The following is a 22,335-nucleotide window of genomic DNA, read 5'->3' as shown; positions in this document are numbered from 1 at the left end:
GTTCCAGCAGTGTCTTAAACTGGTCACAGATGCATCACCAGTAACTGATAGAAAAAAAACTGAATGAAACTTAACTGAATAGTTTGGATTGAGCAAACAATTCCACATCTTGAGACTTACCAACTTTGTAATGTATACAGCCTTCCAAGTCTCCCACAGTGATCCAGCCTTGTTTCTTTTCTACTTCTGGGTCATTGTGTAGTATTCTGTTTCTTAACCATGAAAGATAATAAACTCGTAACTTATTCTTCTTTCCTGTTAAAATAACAGAGATTTAATTTCAAGGTCTGGAGACAGCTTTTTCTCTTAATCCTTCCCCATCTCCATTTTATTTTTATTTACAATTGTGTGCATATGTGAAGGCATAATAACCAGTGTCTCCAGCATCATCAAAGTATTGCATCTGCCAGAACTTATGATTAAAACAGGTTTAAGTGTTTTGGGCAAATAATCATTGTATAATCTGGCCACCTGATGCGAAGTGCCAATTCATTGGAAAAGACCGTGATGCTGGGAAAGACTGAAGGCAAAAGGAGAAGGGGGCAGCAGAGGATGGGATGGTTAGACGGCATCACTGACTCAATGGAGGTGAATTTGAGCAAACTCCAGGAGACAGTGGAGGACAGAGGAGGACTGGTGTGCTGCAGTCCATGGGGTCACAAAGCGTCAGACATGACTTAGTGACTGAAGAACAACAACCACCTTTTACTTTCTGGTAGCTTCTTTTTTTCCTTTCACATGAACTCTATTTTTAAATATTTATTTTAAAAAATGAATAGTTGCCAGGTCTTTGGTGTGGGATCTAGTCACCCTGCCAGGGATTGAACCTGGGCCCCCTGCATTGGGAGCATGAAGTCTTAGGCCCTGGACCACCAGGGAAGTTCCTGGTGGTCTCTTATTTGAGCAAGCTACTCTTATTCCCTTCTCCCAATGCAAAGGGCAATGTCTGCTCAGTAAGACCTAATTCTGTAGCAGAATAACAGATGATCAGCATTCCAAAACATTCTAGATCTAATTACATGAAGGAGTGTTGATGGACATTTTAGCATACTCAGGTGTGACTGCCTTTTCCTCATCTTCTACCCAACACACCATATGTTAATACAGAGCCTCTTACTCGCCTCCTCTCTTACTTTAAAGATGACAGCTGGTCGTAGTTTCATTTTACTAAACAGAAAAAGGCATTGCATAAGGATATGAGAAACAAGTTCAGTGAAGGCAATCTGGGCTCAGAAAATAACCCTGGAAGAATTTATGGTGCTGAGATCCCTGAAAGAAGTACCAAACAGAAATAAGAACCGAACAGAAATAAGAATGGACAAAAAGAGGTGTACTTGTGCAAAAATGTACAAGTTCCCTTTGGGGAATGTTGGTAAAGTGATCCTAGAGTAAAGAATTCTTAGGATGACCAGAAAACACCTTAAAAACATTGAGGTATATACAGGAGCTAAATTTAATCAACCATCTGAGACTATCTAAATACCAGATAAGAAACGGTCCTTTGGGGTGGCTTTTTCTAAATGATCAGAAATTTACCCACTTCTTGGGTACTTACTTTTCCTTTGATTTCTTGTCAAAAAATATGTTTTACAGATGTGACATATAACAGGAAGAGAATTCATTAAAGCATTGCACACTTGATTTGACAGAAGAATATCTTTATTATTGAAATTGAGGGAACCACTGTGCAGTTATTATTCCTCTTGGTAGCCAAAGCCTTGAGTATGCGTTGATCACAATAGCCAGGATGGGCAGGAGGTTGGTGCTTTCTCTTCTCTGTGCCAACACAGATCAGAGGGCACTTCAAGAATCTTTGGCTCCTATTTTCATTTTCTTCTTTCCCTACCCATGTGCTTCATGAGAGCAGGGAATAGTTACACTTTTAAAACTAATACATCATATATTGAAGCTTGAACATGAATTTTCTGATATCACTTCCCCTTTTGATAGGTGTCTGGCAGATGCATGGCTGTAAATTTGATTTGGGGGTATAGCAATCAAGAACTCATTACCCAGACAAAAGGACTGTGTTAGTCCCTCAGTTGTGTCCTACTCTTTGCAATCCCATGGACTGTAGCCTGCCAGGTTCCTCTGTCCATGGGATTTTCCAGGCAAGAATACTGGAGTGGGTTGCCACTGCCTTCTCCAGGGGATCTTCCCAACCCAGGAATTAAACCTGGGTCTCCTGCATTGCAGACAGATTCTTTACCATCTGAGCCACTAGCAAAGCCCAAATAAAGGACTATAGTGAATTAAATGATAATATAGTAAGAATTTACTTGGTTAACTTTTGTTTGGGGAGGATAAAAAGATGAAACTGAGCATCCAGTGGAAAGGTAAAAGACAGAGAGAACCACGGCATCTTGTGAAGGTATCTTCTCAAAACAGAAGCACAGCTTAAGAGCTAAACCCTATTTGAGACTCAACCCATGAGGAACCCAATGTGTCTCTTTGAGAAACAGAGGCTGGTTCTCCAGCTTGGCTGCACAGTGGAGACACGTCAGTAGCCACCAAAGCCTCTGTGACTTGGGCCACATCCTAGACTCTGACCCACTAGTCTGGGGGCATCTTAGATTTTTCACATCTCCTCAGGGGGTTCTAATGTGCAGGGGTACAGTTGGCTTCATACTGGAGGGGATGGGAGGGAGTAAGAGAGGCATTATTTATCAAACTCCTTCAAACACCATCTATAAGGAAAAACTTTCAACAGACAGAGCCTTTCAGGTTACATTTTTAACCTGTGAGTAGTAAGGCCTTCACTATTGTCTCCATATTTTTTATTTCTTTACTTGCTGCGTCGGGTTTTAGTTGCATCATGCGGGATCTTTGGTTGTGGGCCACGGGCTCTCTAGTTGTGGCACGTGGGCTCAGAACTTGCAGGACATGGGCTCAGTACCTGCAGCACGTGGGCTCAGTAGTTGTAGCACGTGGGCTTAGTTGCTGCACAGCATACGGGATCTTAGTTCCCTGACCAGGGATTGAAACCTAAATTTCCTGCATTGCAAGGTGAATTCTTTTTTCTGTTTGTTTTTTCCACATTGATTAATTGTATTATTTTTATTGAAATATAGTTGATTTACAATCTTATATTGGCTTCAGGTGCACAGCATAGAGATTCAGTATTTTTACAGATTGTTCTCCATTAGTGCAAGATGAATTCTTAACCACTGGAGCACTAGGGAAGTCCCTGTCTCCATCTTTTTTAAGGCTCTCTGTGTGAACCAGAAAGCTGTAGAGTGTAGCAATAATGATTCCTACAGTCAAATCTCCTCGCAGACGCAATCACCTATGGGCCAGCAGCACTCAGTAGAGCATCCATGAACTATAAGCTAAAGCAGTTCTTACAAGAAAAGAGACCAGAGAAATTTCTGCTTACAAAATTTCTCACTCCCAGAACCCTACATTTTTATATTCTCCTTCTGGGAACAGACAGTGGTGGCTGGAGTGCAGACACCTTAAAAAGATCCTTGCTGCAGAGGTAAAGCCCCATAAGCACACAGCTATCACGTCTCTGTCTGATTCAGATTTCGGGCAGAGGTGAGAGACTTCCCTTGGAAGGTCAGAGTCTCCAGAGTTAGAAAATACGGGTGATGTCACTCGCTGCACGGTCATAATTCACTATGCCACTTGCTGGTGGGATGAGCAGAGCTTACTATTCCTTCAGAAGCGAGGCGGTCACCTTTCCCACCCATGCAGACCTGGTCATCTCACAACATACCTGATATTGTCACGAGGACATTCAGTCCCTCGAGCACATCCATCTGCTGAAATCGCCTCCGGTTGATCAGATTATAAACTTTGCCTTGCCCACTTCGGTCCAAAAGCATCAGGCCATTTTCAGTTCCCACCAGGAGGTTTACACCTGCAAATTTATGAAGGATCCCAAGACTGACTCTTACAGGCTTTACTCTTCTGTGTCTGGGGTCCCTGTAAAACCTAAGAGCTGTACCTTGTAGATATAAACTAGTGAGCAAGTAGGCACACCACAGTAGAGAGTGCAGAAGTAGAAGCTCTGAGATAGTAATTAAATCACTGTTGCTCTAGTAATGGAATTAGTTTTCTTTTATAAAGTGGCAGCAGCATTCACTACATGAAGCTGCTCTACTGCCTAGAAGTGTTCTTGAGAGGAGCCTGAGGCATGGCTGTCATGCCAGCACAATCTGCCTTCATTCCTTTCCTGTGACACCCACCCTTTTCTTGGCTCTCTCAGTAAATCACACCTTGAGACTTCGCCAAGGTTCACCCCGCTCCTATTCATGCAGTGGTTCCTGGACCTCTCACCTTTCTCATATGCTCACACTGTGGGCACACGGTACGTGAGCATTGAGTGGGAGCTACATCTGCTGTTGGTTTGAGCCCATCCCTGTTGTGCGACAAGATCATTTTGGATCTCCTTCTGTTATCCTGAGTATATTAGTTCTTTCTAAATATAAAATTGCTCTCGATCTTTCTTGAGGCCAAGACAGTCCCAAGTCAGGTCTCTAACACCCACGATTGAATCAACATTCTTCTGATGGTAAGATTCCTCTTCAATCCAGTAATGAATGTTACAAGCACCAACTTACCCCACAGAGCTGCACAAAGTATTTCTGAATTGAATCGCTTCTTATATTTTCTGATCTCCGGTGTGTCGCTATGAGGCCGAATGTTGGTTGGGTTTACATTTACCACTGAAATCTTTCTTGCTTCATTTAGTTTGGCCTGTTCTTGCCTAAGAAGTTCGCTAGTAAACAGAGCTTTGAGAAAAAGAATCAAAGATATCAGTGGCATCTTGAAATATAAACCAATGGAGACATGGAGAAGGGGCTTCAAAACACTAGGATTTTTCCTTGTTTAGTGTGCTTTATAGTAAAGGCAAAGAAATGCTGAAACTATAAATATTTTACACTTTTTTTAGTAGAATCAAGTACAAGTCATTCATAAAAGCAGTATTTTATCTATTAGTAAGACAGGTTTATAGACACTACTTGAGCAGTTGAGGGAATTAATGTTCATCTCATAAAATTAAATATACCATCCCCATCTCCTATAACATATGCAAGAAAGATTACTTTTTGAAATGACACGTTATCCATCGACAAACTGGCCTAAGGTGAGTCTGATGATTAGTGAGTTGCAGAATTCTAGAAAGCAAGACTCTCCTCTAAATCAGCCAGACTTCTGCAGTGGGAAGCACACACCTAGAACTCAACACAACTCAACACGCATTTATTAAGTATCTACTGCGTGCACAGCATTGTACCCAGAAACTGCTTTTGAGAAATAGGTGGTGAGTTTGGAGATCTCGGAGGAACAGCTTTTCCCAGGGCCCCTGGATACCTCTGGGTTCCTACCAGAATCAAAACAGAAAAGATGATAAACAAAACAAAACAAAACAAAAAACAGAACTTTGAGGAATCCTATAAAAAAATTAAAAGTCTTCCTTTTAAGACAGGGCCTAAGCAGTTAATGGCTTAACTACTGAATGAAGAATTAATTTTATTATCAGGCCATAAGAGAATGGAAAAGCAAGCTGTTTCTAAAACATCGGGGACTTCTAGCTTACCCGCAGCTGATGATTCCTCATCTTCTTCATCTTCATCAGTGGGAGACGTCTGGTATACCCTGGGGTCCACAAAGGGGGTGAAGGAGGCTTTGGTGCTGCTCCCCAGGCCATACTAGTCAATAAGCAAGAAGATTAAGAAGAGCAGATAGGTAAATACCACAGCAACCAACAACGCTAACAATACTCTGCTAGGGCTTTAAAATGGCTAAGTGAAAGTGAAAGTCGCTCAGTTGTGTCCAACTCTTTGCAACCCCATCAACTGTATAGTCCAGGCCAGAATACTGGAGTGTTTCACCTTCTCCAGGGGATCTTCCCAACTCAGGGATTGAACCCAGGTCTCCCACATTGCAGGCAGATTCTTTACCAGCTGAGCCACAGGGGAAGCTTACTCAAGACTCTTCAAACTATCCAACTGTATACACCCTAACCACCAAGTCAAAGTGTATGCTTCTCTCCCTAGCTTCTCCTGGTATTGGTTCCTCACTGAGCGCTAGATCTTGGTAGGAGTTCGTGAATCATCAGACTGCAAGAGCTGCAGTGAGCAAATGACATCATGTGCCACATGTAGTACCTGGTAAGATGGCTGTGGAGACAGAGAGATTATCACTCTCTCAAGTAAAAGCAACCTCCCACTGACTAAGTAGTCTTAAGAAAAGTAGACAAATTGGCAACGAGTTAAGTAAGCATGTAAACATAGCAGCACTTCTTCCCGGACATCAAGCCACTCGACTCCCTCCTGGCCCATTTGAGGCCTTTCATGCTCCCTGGTGATGCAGGTGGACTGGTATTGACTCAAGAAGTCTTAAAATCTGCAATTCAGAGACAATTTCTTCCAGGGAATAAAGATTTTTTTCCTTCTCATGATGGTTTCCTTAAAACAACTCATATTTATATGCTCTATCTAGGGTCTTCATGAAGATACTAGGTTTGCAGGCACCTCGACAGCCTACTTAAAAAATAAACTGAAGGGCCTGGACAGCACTGTTCAACTATGAAACCAGAACTAGACTAGGAAACACTAAACTTTCAAGGCTTCACATCACGATATTCTACATTTGACTTTTGCCAAAGGAGTTTCAATAACCATCTCCTTGTTTTGTCTATTATTGTCAAATCCTTTTAATATCACCAACAGATTTCCCTTTCTTGTGTGGTTTGGAGTCTAGGAAGATGAATACTTTGAGAATATATTTATTTTTATTTTTTATAAGCAAATCACTTCAATCTTATTTCATCTGCTGCTGCTGCTAAGTCACTTCAGTCGTGTCCAACTCTGTGCGACCCCATAGATGGCAGCCCACCAGGTTCCCCCATCCCTGGGATTCTCCAGGCAAGAACACTGGAGTGGGTTGTCATTTCCTTCTCCAATGCATGAAAGTGAAAAGTGAAAGTGAAGTCGCTCAGCTGTGTCCGACTCTTCGTGACCCCATGGACTGCAGCCCATCAGCCTCCTCTAATTAATGTAAATATGAATCTCAACCATGAACATAAGAAGCATCTTCTTGAGGGATAAATGCCTTTTAAGTTTTCATTTTTTAAAAACGTTTTATGTAAAAATAAAACCTGTATCCCAAAACCCCTAAACATATAAAGAGAAAACCACAAAAGCCTAATCTGATTCAAGATTTCCCCTTCACGTTATGAATCAAAGCCATTTCATCCTTCACAAGGTAGGATTCCCCTTCCCAAACAGAGCACTTTCACAGACATCCTCTCCTTCAATCTTTAGAAGTCTGTGAAGGAGGTATGGCAAGTACCAACACTGCCACTTAGAGCTGGGGAAGCAGCAGAATTTTAAGCAGAGTCCAACCACAAAGAATCCTCCTTGGTACCCAGAGAGGTATTCAGATAGGAAAAACCTGTCCACAGTGCATGAAGCTGTAATATTAATAGAATGCTCTGTGTTCTTTTCCCTGCAACAAATAAAGTTCATCTGCTCTATAACTTTTGAATCCAAATGGTACATTATAAAACTCAGCATGTAGACAACATCAAAAACAGCAGTGCATAGTCTATATAAATACATGTAGAGTCTATGGTGATTCACAGGACTATTCATTCATGAAACATGACCAAGCACCATGACCTCACCCAACCTGCTTGGTCAAGGACATGCATAAGCACTGCCCAACAGACTGCTTTTACTTTGGCTTTTTTCCCAGACTCCTTTCTGCACAGGAAAGATAATATCCCATTTCTCCCTTCCTTGTGCAATTTGGAGTTTAGGAAGATGAACACTTTGAGAATGCATCTACTTTTCATAAACATCATTTCAGCCTTATTTCATCTAAGTCAAATTTAGTTTGACTAAGTTAATGTAAATATGAACCTCAGTTATTGGCCTTGGAATCTCTACAGGCTGAAGTTTTCATTCTCGCCTGAAAGACGTGCTTAGTCACTCAGTCATGTCTGACTCTTTGCGACCCTATGGACTGCAGCCCACGAGGTTCCTCTGTTCACGGGATTTCTCCAGGCAAGAGTACTGGAGTGGGTTGCCATGTCCTCCTCCAGGGGATCTTCCCAACCCAAGGATTGAACCCAAGTCTCCCGCACTGCAGTAGATTCTTTACCAGCTGAGCCACCAGGGACACGCAAGAATACTGGAGTGAATAGCCTATCCCTTCTCCAGGGGACCTTCCTGACCCAGGAATCAAACCGGGGTCTCCTGCATTGCAGGTGGATTCTTTACCAGCTGAGTGACAGGAGGTCCAAGTTCTGATCCCAGGTCTGTCACAAACCAGCTGTGTGCCTTGGGCAAGGTACTTAACCTCTATGAGGCTCAGTATTCTCATCTGTAAAAACAGGTACTGGTTCAGCTGCTACCTGTGAACTTTTCACTGCTCTGCTCTAACACTGCCTCCATTTGAGTACATGCATGAGTAGTTATGTGTGTTCAGTTGCTTGGTCATGTCCAAATGTTTGTGATCCCATGCTCTGTAGCCTGCCAAGCTCCTCTGTCTATGGAGATTCTCTAGGCAAGAATACTGGAGTGGCTAGCCATTCCCTTCTCCAGGGGATCTTCCCGACCCAGGAATCGAACCTGGGTCTCCTGCATTGGCAGGTGGATTCTTTGTCATTGCACCACCTGGGAAGCTTGCAGAACCCAACCAAACAGGTTTCTGGGAGCTTGTCAAAACCTCCTTCTTGAGGAGACCAGGGTCTCAGAATCTCCAAATGAGAACAGAGCTGTTGTGGCTCCTACCCAGCACCTACTTCAGTCCCGGTGTCCATTTCCTGGGGGTGGGTGGAGACGCGCCCCAGGCCCTCGGTGGGGGTCCCCGCAGGGGAATGGCTCTGCTGTACCAGGTCCGGGAGGTTGATGTGGCCGGCAAAGCCATTGCTGTCACTGTGGCCAGGTCGCTTCTTCTCTCCAGACGGCTGGGGGGCACACAACACACAAAGAGTGACATCAGCCCTCACACAGCACAGGCACAGTGGCCTGCAAGCCATCCCACCGGGCTGCGGGGAGGCACTCAGGTTTCAGTTTCATCCAAGAGAAAGGTTAGGGTTGCTACTACTTAGTACACGGATTGACCCTAGGGCATTACACTCCTGCACGAGGGGCAGTTAGGGGGCACATGTGATGTGGGGGTGCCCTGTGGGAAGACAGTAACGCCACAGAGGAACTGTGGAGCGGGGCTTGGCGGGGACAGCACATGATGCTCCTCTTCTGCAGTGTGTCTGTGTGTGCACACCAGACCACATCACGAGGTTACAATGACATAAATAAAAAAACAATAACATGACCTAAAACATCTCTGAAGAGAAGCAGTAGTCTGAGATAACATTAATAATCCATGCCTAGGATACTTCAAGAAAATGCAGAAATGATTCCCAACTCACAGCGTTCTTGGTCAGCTGTGAGGTCAAACCAATGATTAACTAATCATAGCTGATGGGAGTGACAAAGAAAACATGGAAGTAATCTAAAGGTAATTTGAAAATAAGGCTTTACATCCACTATCACTAATGTTGAATCTCTCAGTAAGCAACTATGGTGCCTTGTGCCAGGAACTGGTTAAAAAAAAAATAAAAAGAAATCAACTCTCAGATGTAGAAAACAAACTTATGGTTACCAGGGGAAAAGATGGGGGAGGGAAAATTGAGAGATTGAGAATGACATTTACACATGACTTTATATAGAATACGTAACTAATAGCGACCTACTGTATAGCACAGGGAACTCTACTCAGTACTCTGTAATGGCCTAAATGGGAAGAATCTGAAGAAAAAAAGGGTGGATATATGTGTATGTGTAACTGATGCACTCTGCTCCACACCTGAAACTAACACAGCGCAGTGAATCAACTACGCTGCAATACAACTTTCCAGAAACATGAAGTCATCATGACCAGCGCTGCATCTGAAGTCCTGTTTATAGCACCCACTCCCCCCACAAGTATTATCTCTTTTATTAACTGCAGTTCAGAGATGTTAAGTAACAGTCCAAGATCACACAGCCCAAGATGATGAAGGCAGCAGGGCCTGGCCATATGTCGGCTTTGGCTGGATGCCCCTGCCAGCTCTGGATCGGGCAAGCTGGGGCCCTTCTGCCCACACCAGTCAGGCCCTTGAGGAATCTGTGCTCCAAGAAAAGTCTTCCTCAAAGGTCTGGGAACGAAGGAGTGACTCTGGGCTACTAAGTTATCAACTGGGTCAGTCCTCCAGCAGGGGCCCAATCTTCCCCACTAAGACCTGGGAGATCCCTCCCATTTCTGGTTAGGTCCTTGTACCACTCGCCCACTGCCCCCCACCCCCCCAGCCTACCTGTTTCCTCTCTCCCCCTTCCCAGGACAGCTGGGAAAGACTGTGCTGACTCAGCATAAATGCAGTCCTGAAGGGAAGGGTAGCCTGTAGTTTCACCTTTTCAATGTCCTTTAAAGGTACTTTATAATATATATACTATGTTAGTGCCAAAGGGCAAATGCATGGTTTATAAATAAATAAATACACTGTATTATGTGGCATTCCCTGGATGTCTTACTGACAGGGCTGCATAACTTAACAGGTTAGAAATCATTGCCCTGGAGGGCAAAGCCTCCTCCCAAAAATTTTAGAAAAGAAACACAGAGTTGCAAGGAAATTCTGCTCCCAGAAAGCCAGGGCTCACACTGTAGTCCTGTCCAGGACTGTACTTCCTAACTTAACATTTATGTGGCTGGCTCACTGAGGTTTCTTACAGGAGACCTAATTTGAGTAATGATTCCTTTCTTTGACTTTTCTGTTTTTCATTCATTTGACCAAAATTTCTGAGCATCCACTTAGTGTGGAGCATTTTGCTGAACATGAAGGACTCGATGAGGAGCATGGAGGACTCAATGAGGAGGGTACTCAGGTACCCTCCCTGCCTTGTTTGGGCCTGGCATGGGCAAGGGTTGGTGTTCCTTCTTTCCGGAGCCTGTTCCGGTCTTGCAATTAAAGCTCTGCACCTGCTTCTGGCTGAAGTGAAAGGAGGCCCTTTTGGGGGAAGACAAAAGGCTCCCAAGTTCCTGAATGGGTGCATGTAATTGATGTCACCAGGCAGCTTGAGAAATAACTGGAAAGCCTTAGTGTCCTCCGTGTCTCTTGGCACAATGCTCCTGGCCCATGACTGATCAGGAGAGGGGCATTTTCTGGATTCATTTTGTCACAGTGCTCATCTGAACATCTCATCTGTTAAATGACATTTAAGAGGTTCAGTCCTAATTTACTTTATCATCTCCTGTGTGTCCTGGGCAGCTCCTCCATCCTGCTAACTTCTGTTGGAATACTGAAAAGCTTTCCACCGTTTTCCCCACAACTTCTGAGTAGCATAAATCATGCACTGTTTCTTTAGAGTTTTGTGGTCTCTCTTGGATCAGCAGCATTCCGTCTCAAGCCAAAACTCAATGTAGACATACTGGTTATAAAAGAAAGACTGGAAGAGTCTCACAGGGGAAATGGTACAGACACTGAGAAGCCTGAAGGGATTCAGCAGTGACCCCTGAGTTTTCCCACTTCTGAGTCATCACCCCTTTGTGCATTCAACCAGCACCCTCTTAGAATTCAACACCTTCTGTGTGCCACACATTCTGCTGGGAACATGAAGATAAATGACCAGCAGCTCTGTCCTTTAGGATTTCATTAAAAGAGTCCCAACTAACTCTTCATGAACTCACTAGTGCCATGGGGTGGGCATTGGAGTGTTCTGAGTATCCCTATATGCCAGGTACTTTTCTAAACACTTTAGGTTCGTATCCTTACAGTACCACCAGGAGCTAGTTTCCATTATCACCATTTTACAGATGGAAAAACTTCAGTGTAAAGAATTCAATTAACTTTCCCTGAGTGACATGGGCTGTAAGTGGTGAAATCCGGGTGTTGCGGCAGAGCCTGGGTGCTCTGGCCACTGCTGTCCTGGGTGGCTCTGCTCTTGGCCACAGCTGATCGATTGGACCAGGACACCTGAGCTAACTACAACCAGACTCCCACTGGAATTTCCAGTTAGTCTGAGAGATACCAGTCAGTCTCTATTGGGCAGCTGAACTGGGATGTAATGAACACCTTGCAATGTTGGTGGGGGGGTGCGGTGGGGAGAGGTCAGAGCTCAATGTTGCAGAAGAGAAACCTGGTATGTGGAGAGAGAGAACAAGGGAGAAAGCAGAGGGGACAGAGATAAGGATAAAAAGAGTCAGGTGGCAGGAAGGCCAGAGACCAGCCCATGAGAAGCTGCTGAGCACCTAATCCCTTTGCAGTTTCTGATTCTAACTCTACTGAGGGTCCCAACACATCCTCTGCTTTTGATTCCTTCTAGGCAATACCTCTGAATCCTTATTCCCCAATCGTTGATACCTGCTCAGCCTTTATTTTCCTTTTTTAAATTTATTTTATATATTTGGCTGTGCCTGGTCTTAGTTGCAGCACTCAGGATTTTTTGCTGTGGTGTGCAACTCGTCCTTGGGGCACATGGGATCTAGTTCTCTGACTGGGGATCAAACCTGGACCCCCTGCGCTGGGAGTGCAGAGTCTTAGCTACCAGACCTGCAGGGAAGTCCCCTGCCTTGTTTTCTTAAGCTGTTGTAAGTGGATTCTTTTTTTTTTTTTTTTCTATTACTTATAACCCAAACAGTTTCATGGGTGAGCCAGTATCCTGGTTCAGGGCATGAACAGACCCTGGAGAGATACCATCTGGGTAATGAGGAAGGTACTGTGGACAGAGGCCCATGGAGAAGCTTCCAGGGGGAAGGGAAGCTGAGCCAGACCCCAGGGGTCTTTGGGGTGAAGAGTGGGCTGTGAATAAAAATAGCTCTTTCAGCAGTTGGTCCCCCGTGGACAAAGTGGCAGATGACAGATGGTGTGGTGGTGTTCTAGAAAGTGAGTAAAAAAAGGTCCTATGGGGTCGTAGGCAAGGGAAAGGTAGACCTGCGAGGCAGGGGTCTGTGCTGCAAGGGGGATTTGTGTCTCTGACAGGGCCATGGAGGGGGGAGCCAGTGCATTCCTAAAGAACCATTTCATCCACTCCTATGAGAAAGATGAGCTGAGTGATTCTCTTTAAAAATATATATATATATTTGACCTTGCTGGGTCTTCTGTGGGGTTTTTTCTAGTTACGGAGAGTGGGCCTCTCTCTAGTTGAGATATGCAGGCTTCTCGTTGCAGTGGCTTCTCTTGCTGCAGAGCATGGGATCTAGGGCATCTGGGCTGAGTAGTTTCAGCTCAAGGGCTCTAGAGCATAGACTTAGTAGTTGTGGCACACGGGCTTAGTTGCCCTGAGGCATGTGGCATCCTCCCAGACCAGGGGTTGAACCTGTGCCCCCTGCATTGACAGGTGGATTCTTAACCACTAGACCACTAGGGAAGTCTGAGTTGAGTTATTCCCCTTGATGTTCATCTTATGGAACTGAACCATTAAGAGTTTCTACTTTCTTATTCTCTTGGTCACACTTTAATTTGTACTTATCTTTTTAATACACACATTTTAAATGTGTTGTTATTTTAAAACAGGTTGTTATTTTAAAAGCCTGTGTTTGGAAAGAGTAGAATTTAGAAACCGAGAGGACAAAACAAATTATAGGGTCCTCAATAGATCAAACTTATATACGACGCTGGTGAACGCAATTTTCAAGGTGACTGGCTGCGGTCGTAGTGTTGGAATGCTTTAAATATTACAGAGCCATTTGATTGTCGACTGAGCTCAAAATGAGGCTCCAAATAACCATGTCACGGTATTGACTTTGTCTTAAAGGTTCCAGCAAATCTGAAACCACATTAGAAATGGGAGTCCTTTAATTTGGAGTCAGAGAGTAACTCATTCCAGAACATTTCCCCTTATGTTTTCCCCGGTGATGGGGTCTAGTGAGAGAAGCCCTCTACACTTCCACTGAAATTATCCATTTACCACGCAGGGAGATTTATATGCCAGCATGACACAATGTCAACTTCAGCAGCCAAGTCCATTTTTCATTCCAGGCTTCCGTGAAAGGGCTCTTTAAAGTCTACTTGAAATATTCGGCAAGGCCATAAAATGAAATTCCAGAAATCTGCTTTGTGAACTAGTCTTCCAGTTATAGCTTTACTGCTCATCATTATTTCAAAGGCCTTAGTCATCCTAAAACTACAGTTCCTTTCTTTCTTACAAAAATGAGATGCCCTTTGCCTTTTTGGAGAGCAAAGCTTGCGGTTAGTGTTTTCTAATCAATCCCGGCAAAGGAAGGGGAATGACAGATGATATATGCTAATGTTTCAGAAAGGAAGAGTGGGAAGTGATAGCAAGTAAAAGGAGAGCCTGAGGCTGTGGGGAGAGAGAAATAAAACAGGTAACATTTATTGGATGCTTCTAGGCAATTAGCTTGACTTCACATTCCAGGATGTCAGGCTCTAGGTGAGTGATCACACCATCGTGATTATCTGGGTCGTGAAGATCTTTTTTGTACAGTTCTTCTGTGTATTCTTGCCACCTCTTCTTAATATCTTCTGCTTCTGTTAGGTCTAGACCATTTCTGTGCTTTATCGAGCCCATCTTTGCATGAAATGTTCCCTTGGTATCTCTTAATTTTCTTGAAGAGATCTCTAGTCTTTCCCATTCTGTTCTTTTCCTCTATTTCTTTGCATTGATCGCTGAGGAAGTCTTTTTTTAATCCCTCCTTGCTATTCTTTGGAACTCTGCATTCAGATGCGTATATCTTTCCCTTTCTCCTTTGCATTTTGCTTCTCTTCTTTTCACAGCTATTTGTAAGGCCTCCCGAGACAGCCATTTTGCTTTCTTGCATTTCTTTTCCATGGGGATGAAAGATGATGTTGTGAAAGTGCTGCACTCAATATGCCAGCAAATTTGGAAAACTCAGCAGTGGCCACAGGACTGGAAAACGTCAGTTTTCATTCCAATGCCAAAGAAAGGCAACGCCAAAGAATGCTCAAACTACCGCACAATTGCACTCATCTCACACGCTAGTAAAGTCATGCTCAAAATTCTCCAAGCCAGGCTTCAGCAATACGTGAACTGTGAACTTCCTGATGTTCAAGCTGGTTTTAGAAAAGGCAGAGGAACCAGAGATCAAATTGTCAACATCCGCTGGATCATGGAAAAGCAAGAGAATTCCAGAAAAACACCTATTTCTGCTTTATTGACTATGCCAAAGCCTTTGACTGTGTGGATCACAAGAAACTGTGGAAAATTCTGAAAGAGATGGGAATACCAGACCACCTGACCTGCCTCTTGAGAAACCTATATGCAGGTCAGGAAGCAACAGTTAGAACTGGACATGGAACAACAGACTGGTTCCAAATAGGACAAGGAGTATGTCAAGGCTGTATGTTGTCACCCTGCTTATTTAACTTATAAGAAGGTACATCATGAGAAACACTGGGCTGGAAGAAGCACAAGCTGGAATCAAGATTGCCAGGAGAAATATCAATAACCTCAGATATGCAGATGACACCACCCTTATGGCAGAAAGTGAAGAGGAACTAAAAAGCCTCTTGATGAAAGTGAAAGTGGAGAGTAAAAAAGTTGGCTTAAAGCTCAACATTCAGAAAACAAAGATCATGGCATCTGGTCCCATCACTTCATTGGAAATAGATGGGGAAACAGCAGAAACAGTGTCAGACTTTATTTTTTTGGGCTCCAGAATCACTGCAGATGGTGACTGCAGCCATGAAATTAAAAGACGCTTACTGCTTGGAAGGAAAGTTATGACCAACCTAGACAGCATATTAAAAAGCAGAGATATTACTTTGCCAACAAAGGTCCGTCTAGTCAAGGCTATGGTTTTTCCTGTGGTCATGTATGGATGTGAGAGTTGGACTGTGAAGAAAGCTGAGTGCCGAAGAATTGATGCTTTTGAACTGTGGTGTTGGAGAAGACTCTTGAGAGTCCCATGGACTGCCAGGAGATCCAATTGCAAGGAGTCCATTCTAAAGGAGATCAGTCCTGGTGTTCTTTGGAAGGAATGATGCTGAAGCTGAAACTCCAATACTTTGGCCACCTCATGCGAACAGTTGACTCATTGGAAAAGACTCTGATGCTGTGGGAGGGATTGGGGGCAGGAGGAGAAGGGGACAACAGAGGATGAGATGGCTGCATGGCATCACTGACTCGATGGACCTGAGTCTGAGTGAACTCCAGGAGTTGGTGATGGACAGGGAGGCCTGGCGTGCTGTGATTAATGGGGTCACCAACAGTCGGACACAACTGAGCGACTGAACTGAACGGAGGCAATTAGCTCATTGAATCCTCCCAATCATCTTGTGAGTCATTTACTATTATTTATGAAATTTTATAGATGACAAAACGGCTGCAGGGAGAGGTCAAGTAACTTTGCCCAGCGTCATCAGCCACTAATTTCCTTCTAAGAAAAGACCTGCTGATAAACTCACACAGTGATGATGGAGTGAAAAATGAGAAAAGATGGATTCTAACATGTCCAGGCCTTTCTGGTCAGGACAGATACAATGGGAAAGCACTGCATGCTGGAGGGGCAGGTGAAAGGAAATGTGTGCCCCTGCCCTCCAAAATGATGTTCCTAGAGTTTAAAAAACAAAATTACTCCAAATACCAAGGTGCATTTTTTTTTTTTTACCTACATCTGGTTATTTCTTTGTTCTTTCACCGGGACAGCTTAACAGTCTTTAATGTTCATTTAACTGGATAAGATGATATCACCATTTTTGGAACCAGAGAACATTTTCTACATAAAATGCACAAGGATAAAACCTGGAGTGGGATGAAGGAAGCACAGCAAGGCCACCGATGCTATCTGAATAGACTATTTGTTTCTGTTTTCCTGTGCTAGGAAACATCTGGGTTTCCAGTTTTATATCCTTAGGCTCAAATGCTATATTCTAATTTGCATAGCTTCCACTGAAGAATCTGGACTAACGTGATTAAGCCACACTGCAGAAGCTCGGAAGGATGTGGGAAAGAAGGTGGACAATTAAAATCACCCAACCATTTAGAAACATGGGCCCTTCTCCCTCCCCCACCCTTCATTCCCTAAAATACATGCTGTAAGCATCCTCTGTGAAAGCTCTAATATAAAAACCAATTAAGAAATACACTTCTATACAGTTTTTATACCAACTTACTTCTCTTATCATCAAGGTTCCTTCTCTTGAAATACTGCTGCCGAAAGTATCTGCGTGAGAGGTCTCCAGCCCGTGTGTGCCGACCATTCCCACATTGTACTGCTCAGCGCTCCCGGGGGCTCCTGTGGGTCTGAAATAGGAGGAAACAGTATTCATGACAGTGTATGCTTGAGAGTCTCTTGGACAGCAAGGAGATCAAACCAGTCAATCTTAAAGGAAATCAACCCTGAATATTCATTGGAAGGACTGATGCTGAAGCTCGAATGCTTTGGCTACCTGATGTGAAGAGCCAACTCACTGGAAAAGACCTTGATGCTGGGAAAGATTGAAGGCAGGAGGAGAAGGGGATGACAGAGGATGAGATGGCTGGATGGCATCACCGACTCAATGGACATGAGTTTGAGCAAACTCCAGGAGATAGTGAAGGACAGGGAAGCCTGGTGTGCTGCAGTTGCTGGGGTCGCAAAGAGTCGGACATGATTTAGCAACTGGACAAACAAATGCTTAGGGAACATCTGTTTCCTGTCCACGGTGATATATTTTATTGTAGTAAAGTAGATATAACATAAAATTTAAGTGTACAGCTCAGTGGCCTCAAGTACATTCCACTTTAATCTTTAATACTGCAAGGATGCTTGAACTGGGGTCCCACTTCTCCAGTGTCCCTTGTCTTCCTCCTAATAGTCCTCCTCTCCGCCTGTTAGCCAGGGTAAGCAACTGGGCCCTGAAAGATCTCCCAGTCCTCCCTACTCCTCTCTGACCAGCAGACGCCCTAAATTCTGTACATGCTGTCTCCTCTGCCTGGAAAGCTCTCTTCTACCCCGCTTGCCTGGTTCCCTATTATCCATCTGATTTCGGCTTAACCGATATTTTCCCAGAGAAGACGTCTCTCACCAGCCACCCACATCTTATCCCACCAGCTCCTCTTCTTGCTCTGCACCCTTTTTCTTTAATAGTCCTCATCATGATTTGCAATTCTAGATCTTTCTGACTCTTCTAATTTTCATCTTTTTTCTCATTAGAAAAGATGCTTGTGAGGGCAGAATTCTTGACTTTTTGCTCATCCCTAAATACCCAGTATCCAGCACAGAACTTGGCACAGAATAGGAGGATAAAAACAATCATTGATAAGTAAGTTTTACACTATTTTATAGAGAATAAATATCTATGAAGAGCATTCTGGTGTACCAGGCATCCATTAACAAGGCTATCTAACTCAAGAGCATCCAGTACTTTAAAAAATCTCTGTAATCACCTCACACTGTGGTATATTTATTTCAGTTTGTTTCTTGCTCTTCTATTTAAGATACAGTAGAAGAAGGGAATCGGATCTTGACATACGCTCTGAGAGCAGACACTGATGTTTGCTGTGGTCCCTGGCACAGACCAAAGCACTATGGGAAACCGAGGACCAGATAGGTGCTGTGGGTACCTGCAGGACTTCAGTTCTCAAGGCTGGACCTATTGTTACCCTACTGTGTAGCTAACTCTCTTTTATACTGAGGCTGAATTTTGAATTAAATACATCTAGGTATGGGTTAGAATTAATGTGTTTGGGAAGAAATTTCAAAGAAGTATTTTTAATATTTCACTCCCAGGAAGGAGCTATTAATAGTGTTACAGAGACATGGAAAAAGAAATTGATGTAATGAATTCCTGGTGTCTTGCTAGATTGGTATATCAGAATAATTCTCATAACTATGATTTCTTTACTCATTTATTTGAAAATCTGTTTTACCTTGTATTTTATTGTTTCTTAGCAGCTTTAAATTCTTTTTTGGGACAAGATGATGTAAGACAAGCAAGTCAGTAAATTAAGCATTTATCAAGAGCCAAAGCTTCCTAGGAAGGGAAGCACTTTTCTTTGTCACTCAGGCATTTTTTGCCACTGTCAGAGGCTAGACTGGCCTGGTGGCCACCACCAGGTTGACACCATACAATCAAGTTCTCTATCACCATTAGAGAGTCCCACCTGAGTTCAAATATTAAGGATATTTTGCCTCCACTTATCTTCTTTATTCTGATAATGTTCTGATTCTGAAAAGTGAAAGTGAACTCGCTCAGTTGTGTCCAACTCTTTGTGACCCCACAGACTGTAGTCTCCCAGGCCTCTCCGTCCATGGGATCTTCCAGGCAAGAATACTGGAGTGGGTTGCCATTTCCTTCTCCAGGAGGTCTTCCCAACCCAGGGATTGAACCCCGGTCTCCCGCATCGTAGGCAGACGCTTTATCGTCTGAGCCACCAGGGAAGTCCAAACATTCTAATCAGAAATATCTCAATGTGGATGAATATTCATGAAAAAAGTATTTCCTAGGGCTCTTTCCAGTAAGACAATTCCTTACTTAATTTTTTACGTATCTCAGTTAAACTCTTCCCCGATTTTTGCATTTTCATCATAATTTTAGTAAAATTGCCGTTACTGGTTCTAACTCTTTTCTATGCAAATGTTATGGCAAAGATATGATACATCAATCAGCTTCTTTGTATAATCTTTCCAAAGCTTCTGTGGTCACTACTTCTACCAGGTCCAATTTTTCCTGGAACAATTTAGAGATGAAAATTTTATTAAGATTTATCTGTCAATTTTCAATCAACAGCAAAATTTACAGTGTAGAGTATTAACCACTGTCAGTTCTACATTTCATGGAATATTTTTCTGCGACTATTTCTTCCTGGGTCAATTTTATGAGCCAGAACTGCTTCATTTAATGGTAAATTTTAATGTTGATCAGTTTGGGCTGTTTTGAATTTTATTCTACATTAGTTCTACTAGTAATATTCCTTATAGACTGACTAAAGGATACCTATATTTCTTCCTTAGTCAGTCTTCTAAAATGGTGATCAATTCCCCTTAGAACGGTTGTTCTGTTGTGCAGGATTTGTCTGCTGTATTGTGAATCTTCTGAATATATCTGCTCATTCAGTGTGTCTTGTATTAATGGTCCACACCATTAATTTTTCTGTTAACATGTAGTCTGATGTAAGATCATGGCTTTTGATGATGAAAAGTCACATAAATTTCTGTGTGCTCCAAAGCACCTCTCTCTACATTTTTTTTTAAAAGGCAAAGTGCAGCCTGTAGTTCATGTTTCAGGGACTGGAAAACATTTTTAAATCATAGAAGACTTCTTGCTGTGTCTGTCACTGTTGGTCACTTCCTTCTGTCCTTCTTACTCCCACCCCTGGCTGTCCTTTAAATTCTGTCCCTGTATGTTTCTATTATGGCTCCAAGCTCCCAGCTCTACCATGTCAATCTTTACCAACCCGTTAGAAATTCATGCATTCATTTAATTATTAAAAGTTTGTTATGTGACATATGTTGTACCAGATGCTAGAAAAAAAATACCTAAAAAATGAGACACAACCCTAAACTTCCATAAGATTATAATCAAATGGAGGTTGGGCAAAAAACAAAATACTTAGTTTAGAAATGCAGTATTTCTAACTCACTGAGAAGGGTAAAAGGAAGAGCAGAGGACCAATGTTAACTGGAAGCTACTCCTATCCTCCTTCCTGTGTTTTCACTATCCCTTCCTTGGACTGGCTCTTTCTTCCAATCAGTAAACCTGATGAGGTCTCTCCTCTGTCCCATTTCATTAAAATCTCTCCCTTGAGCCTAATTCTGTATTTACCACCCACACATACATTTCTCTTTTCTGAAAGTTCTCCTTACAGAGTTCTCCAATTCATCCCTCATCACACTCTGGTTGACTTCTCACGTGACCTCCTCCTCTGTTGCTGTTCAGTACTCAGTCGTGTCTGACTCTTTGCAGCCCCATGGACTGCAGCACACCAGGCTTCCCTGTCCCTCACCATCTCCCAGGGCTTGCTCAGACTCATGTCCACTGAGTTGGCGATGCCATCCAACATCTCATCCTCTGTTGTTCCCTTCTCCTCCTGCCCTCAATCTTTCCCAGCATCAGGGTCTTTTCCAATGAGTTGGCTTTTTTTACATCAGGTAGCAAAGTATTGGAGCTTCAGCTTCAGTACCTTCCTATATGTAACATCAAGAACCTAAAGGAAACTCTTCAAGTCACTTCTAAAGTCTCAATGTCAGTGATTCCTCTTGGACACTGCGTTTAGTCCCTTGCCTGTGTCTGATAATCACTCAGCCCCACTCTCCTCTGGGTTTTGAGACAACTTTCCCCGGATTTTTCTTTTGCCTGTCTGTTCTCTTCATAAGTTCCTCTTAGGATGTTACTGATCCCCAGTACTCTGCTTCACTCTATATAAACCGCTACAATGTTAATGATAAGAAAATGGAAAACTGTGTGGGAGAGGGGTGGGAGGGTAGAGGAATAACATGGACATCTACTATTTTCTTAATTTTTCTATAAATCAAAAATTGTTCTAAAACTACTTTATTAATAATAAAATAATTTTAAAAAGCAATAGCTCAAAAACACCGAGGCTCAAACAACCATAACAGCTTACAGTTAAAAAAAGATCCTCTGTTCTAACAAATATATAGAGTCTGGGTAGGAACAAGCAGTTGTCTGAATTGCTACAAAGACTGTAAAAAACAAAACACATCAACTAATTAGAAGGAAAACTATAGAAAATTTACTGTAATTAGGCCACATGTCTAGAACAATAATTCCTCTAATTGGATTTGTCAAAGTGTTCCTGCAGGTATTGATTTAATTCAATTTCAATATACATAAATCGAACACCTGCTACATGAAAGGCCCTCAGTTTGGCACTGGGTAGTGGATATAAAAGCTGAAGAAGACACAAGCTTGAAACTAAAGAGATTAGCATCTGGAAGAGCATAAAAACATGATGCAAATATTCCAAAGCAAGGCAGGATGTGAGAATGCGGGACATAGGGAGAGGACATTCCAAGAAGGGGCACAACCCTGGGAAGGTGCACGGCATTTGGAAACGAGGAGGTCAGTTTGGCTGCAGCATATGCTGTGTCATGGCCCCAGGAGTGGAAAGAACTCTTTGTTGTAAGGTGTTAGGCAGACAGCACAACCGCAGCCACACTTCTATAACAGTCCAGAGCCTCAGCACTGGACAGGAAGGCAGAGAGGATGGCAGGCGGGGTGGGGACAGGGCACACCAATAGAGGGGGGTGAATGGGGCCAGATCCACAGCTTTCTAGTGAGGATGGGAAAGAGGGGACATGAGACACAGGGCTTTCACTGTCCAGACTGTATTTTACAAGACTGTACAAAACTCAAGGGCTATGACAGAAATAGATGGTCCTAATGATGAAGACTGCACTCCATAGGAACATCTAAAG

The 22,335-nt window shown here is 43.1% G+C and overlaps 1 protein-coding gene across 8 annotated transcripts in view; it reads right to left on the bottom strand.

The window, feature by feature from the left end:
• The window catches only part of TNIK (TRAF2 and NCK interacting kinase), a 401,194-nt gene that overhangs the window by 13,413 nt on the left and 365,446 nt on the right, over nucleotides 1–22,335 (bottom strand). For 4 of the 8 annotated variants that reach the window (XM_027958352.3, XM_027958366.3, XM_027958384.3 and 1 more), the window contains 6 exons: nucleotides 17,087–17,216; nucleotides 8,759–8,923; nucleotides 5,546–5,657; nucleotides 4,566–4,736; nucleotides 3,719–3,862; nucleotides 121–255 (listed from right to left, as the gene is read on the bottom strand). In XM_027958352.3, coding sequence (XP_027814153.1) covers nucleotides 121–255; nucleotides 3,719–3,862; nucleotides 4,566–4,736; nucleotides 5,546–5,657; nucleotides 8,759–8,923; nucleotides 17,087–17,216 — 857 coding nt within the window. Of the gene's footprint in view, nucleotides 1–120; nucleotides 256–3,718; nucleotides 3,863–4,565; nucleotides 4,737–5,242; nucleotides 5,330–5,545; nucleotides 5,658–8,758; nucleotides 8,924–17,086; nucleotides 17,217–22,335 lie in introns of all 8 variants that reach the window. The other 4 variants (XM_027958346.3, XM_027958349.3, XM_060393683.1 and 1 more) reach the window with 2 other exon arrangements.

Source organism: Ovis aries, chromosome 1, assembly GCF_016772045.2.
Source record: "Ovis aries strain OAR_USU_Benz2616 breed Rambouillet chromosome 1, ARS-UI_Ramb_v3.0, whole genome shotgun sequence".
Lineage (NCBI taxonomy): Eukaryota > Metazoa > Chordata > Mammalia > Artiodactyla > Bovidae > Ovis > Ovis aries.
This window is presented reverse-complemented; position numbering and strand designations above follow the sequence as displayed.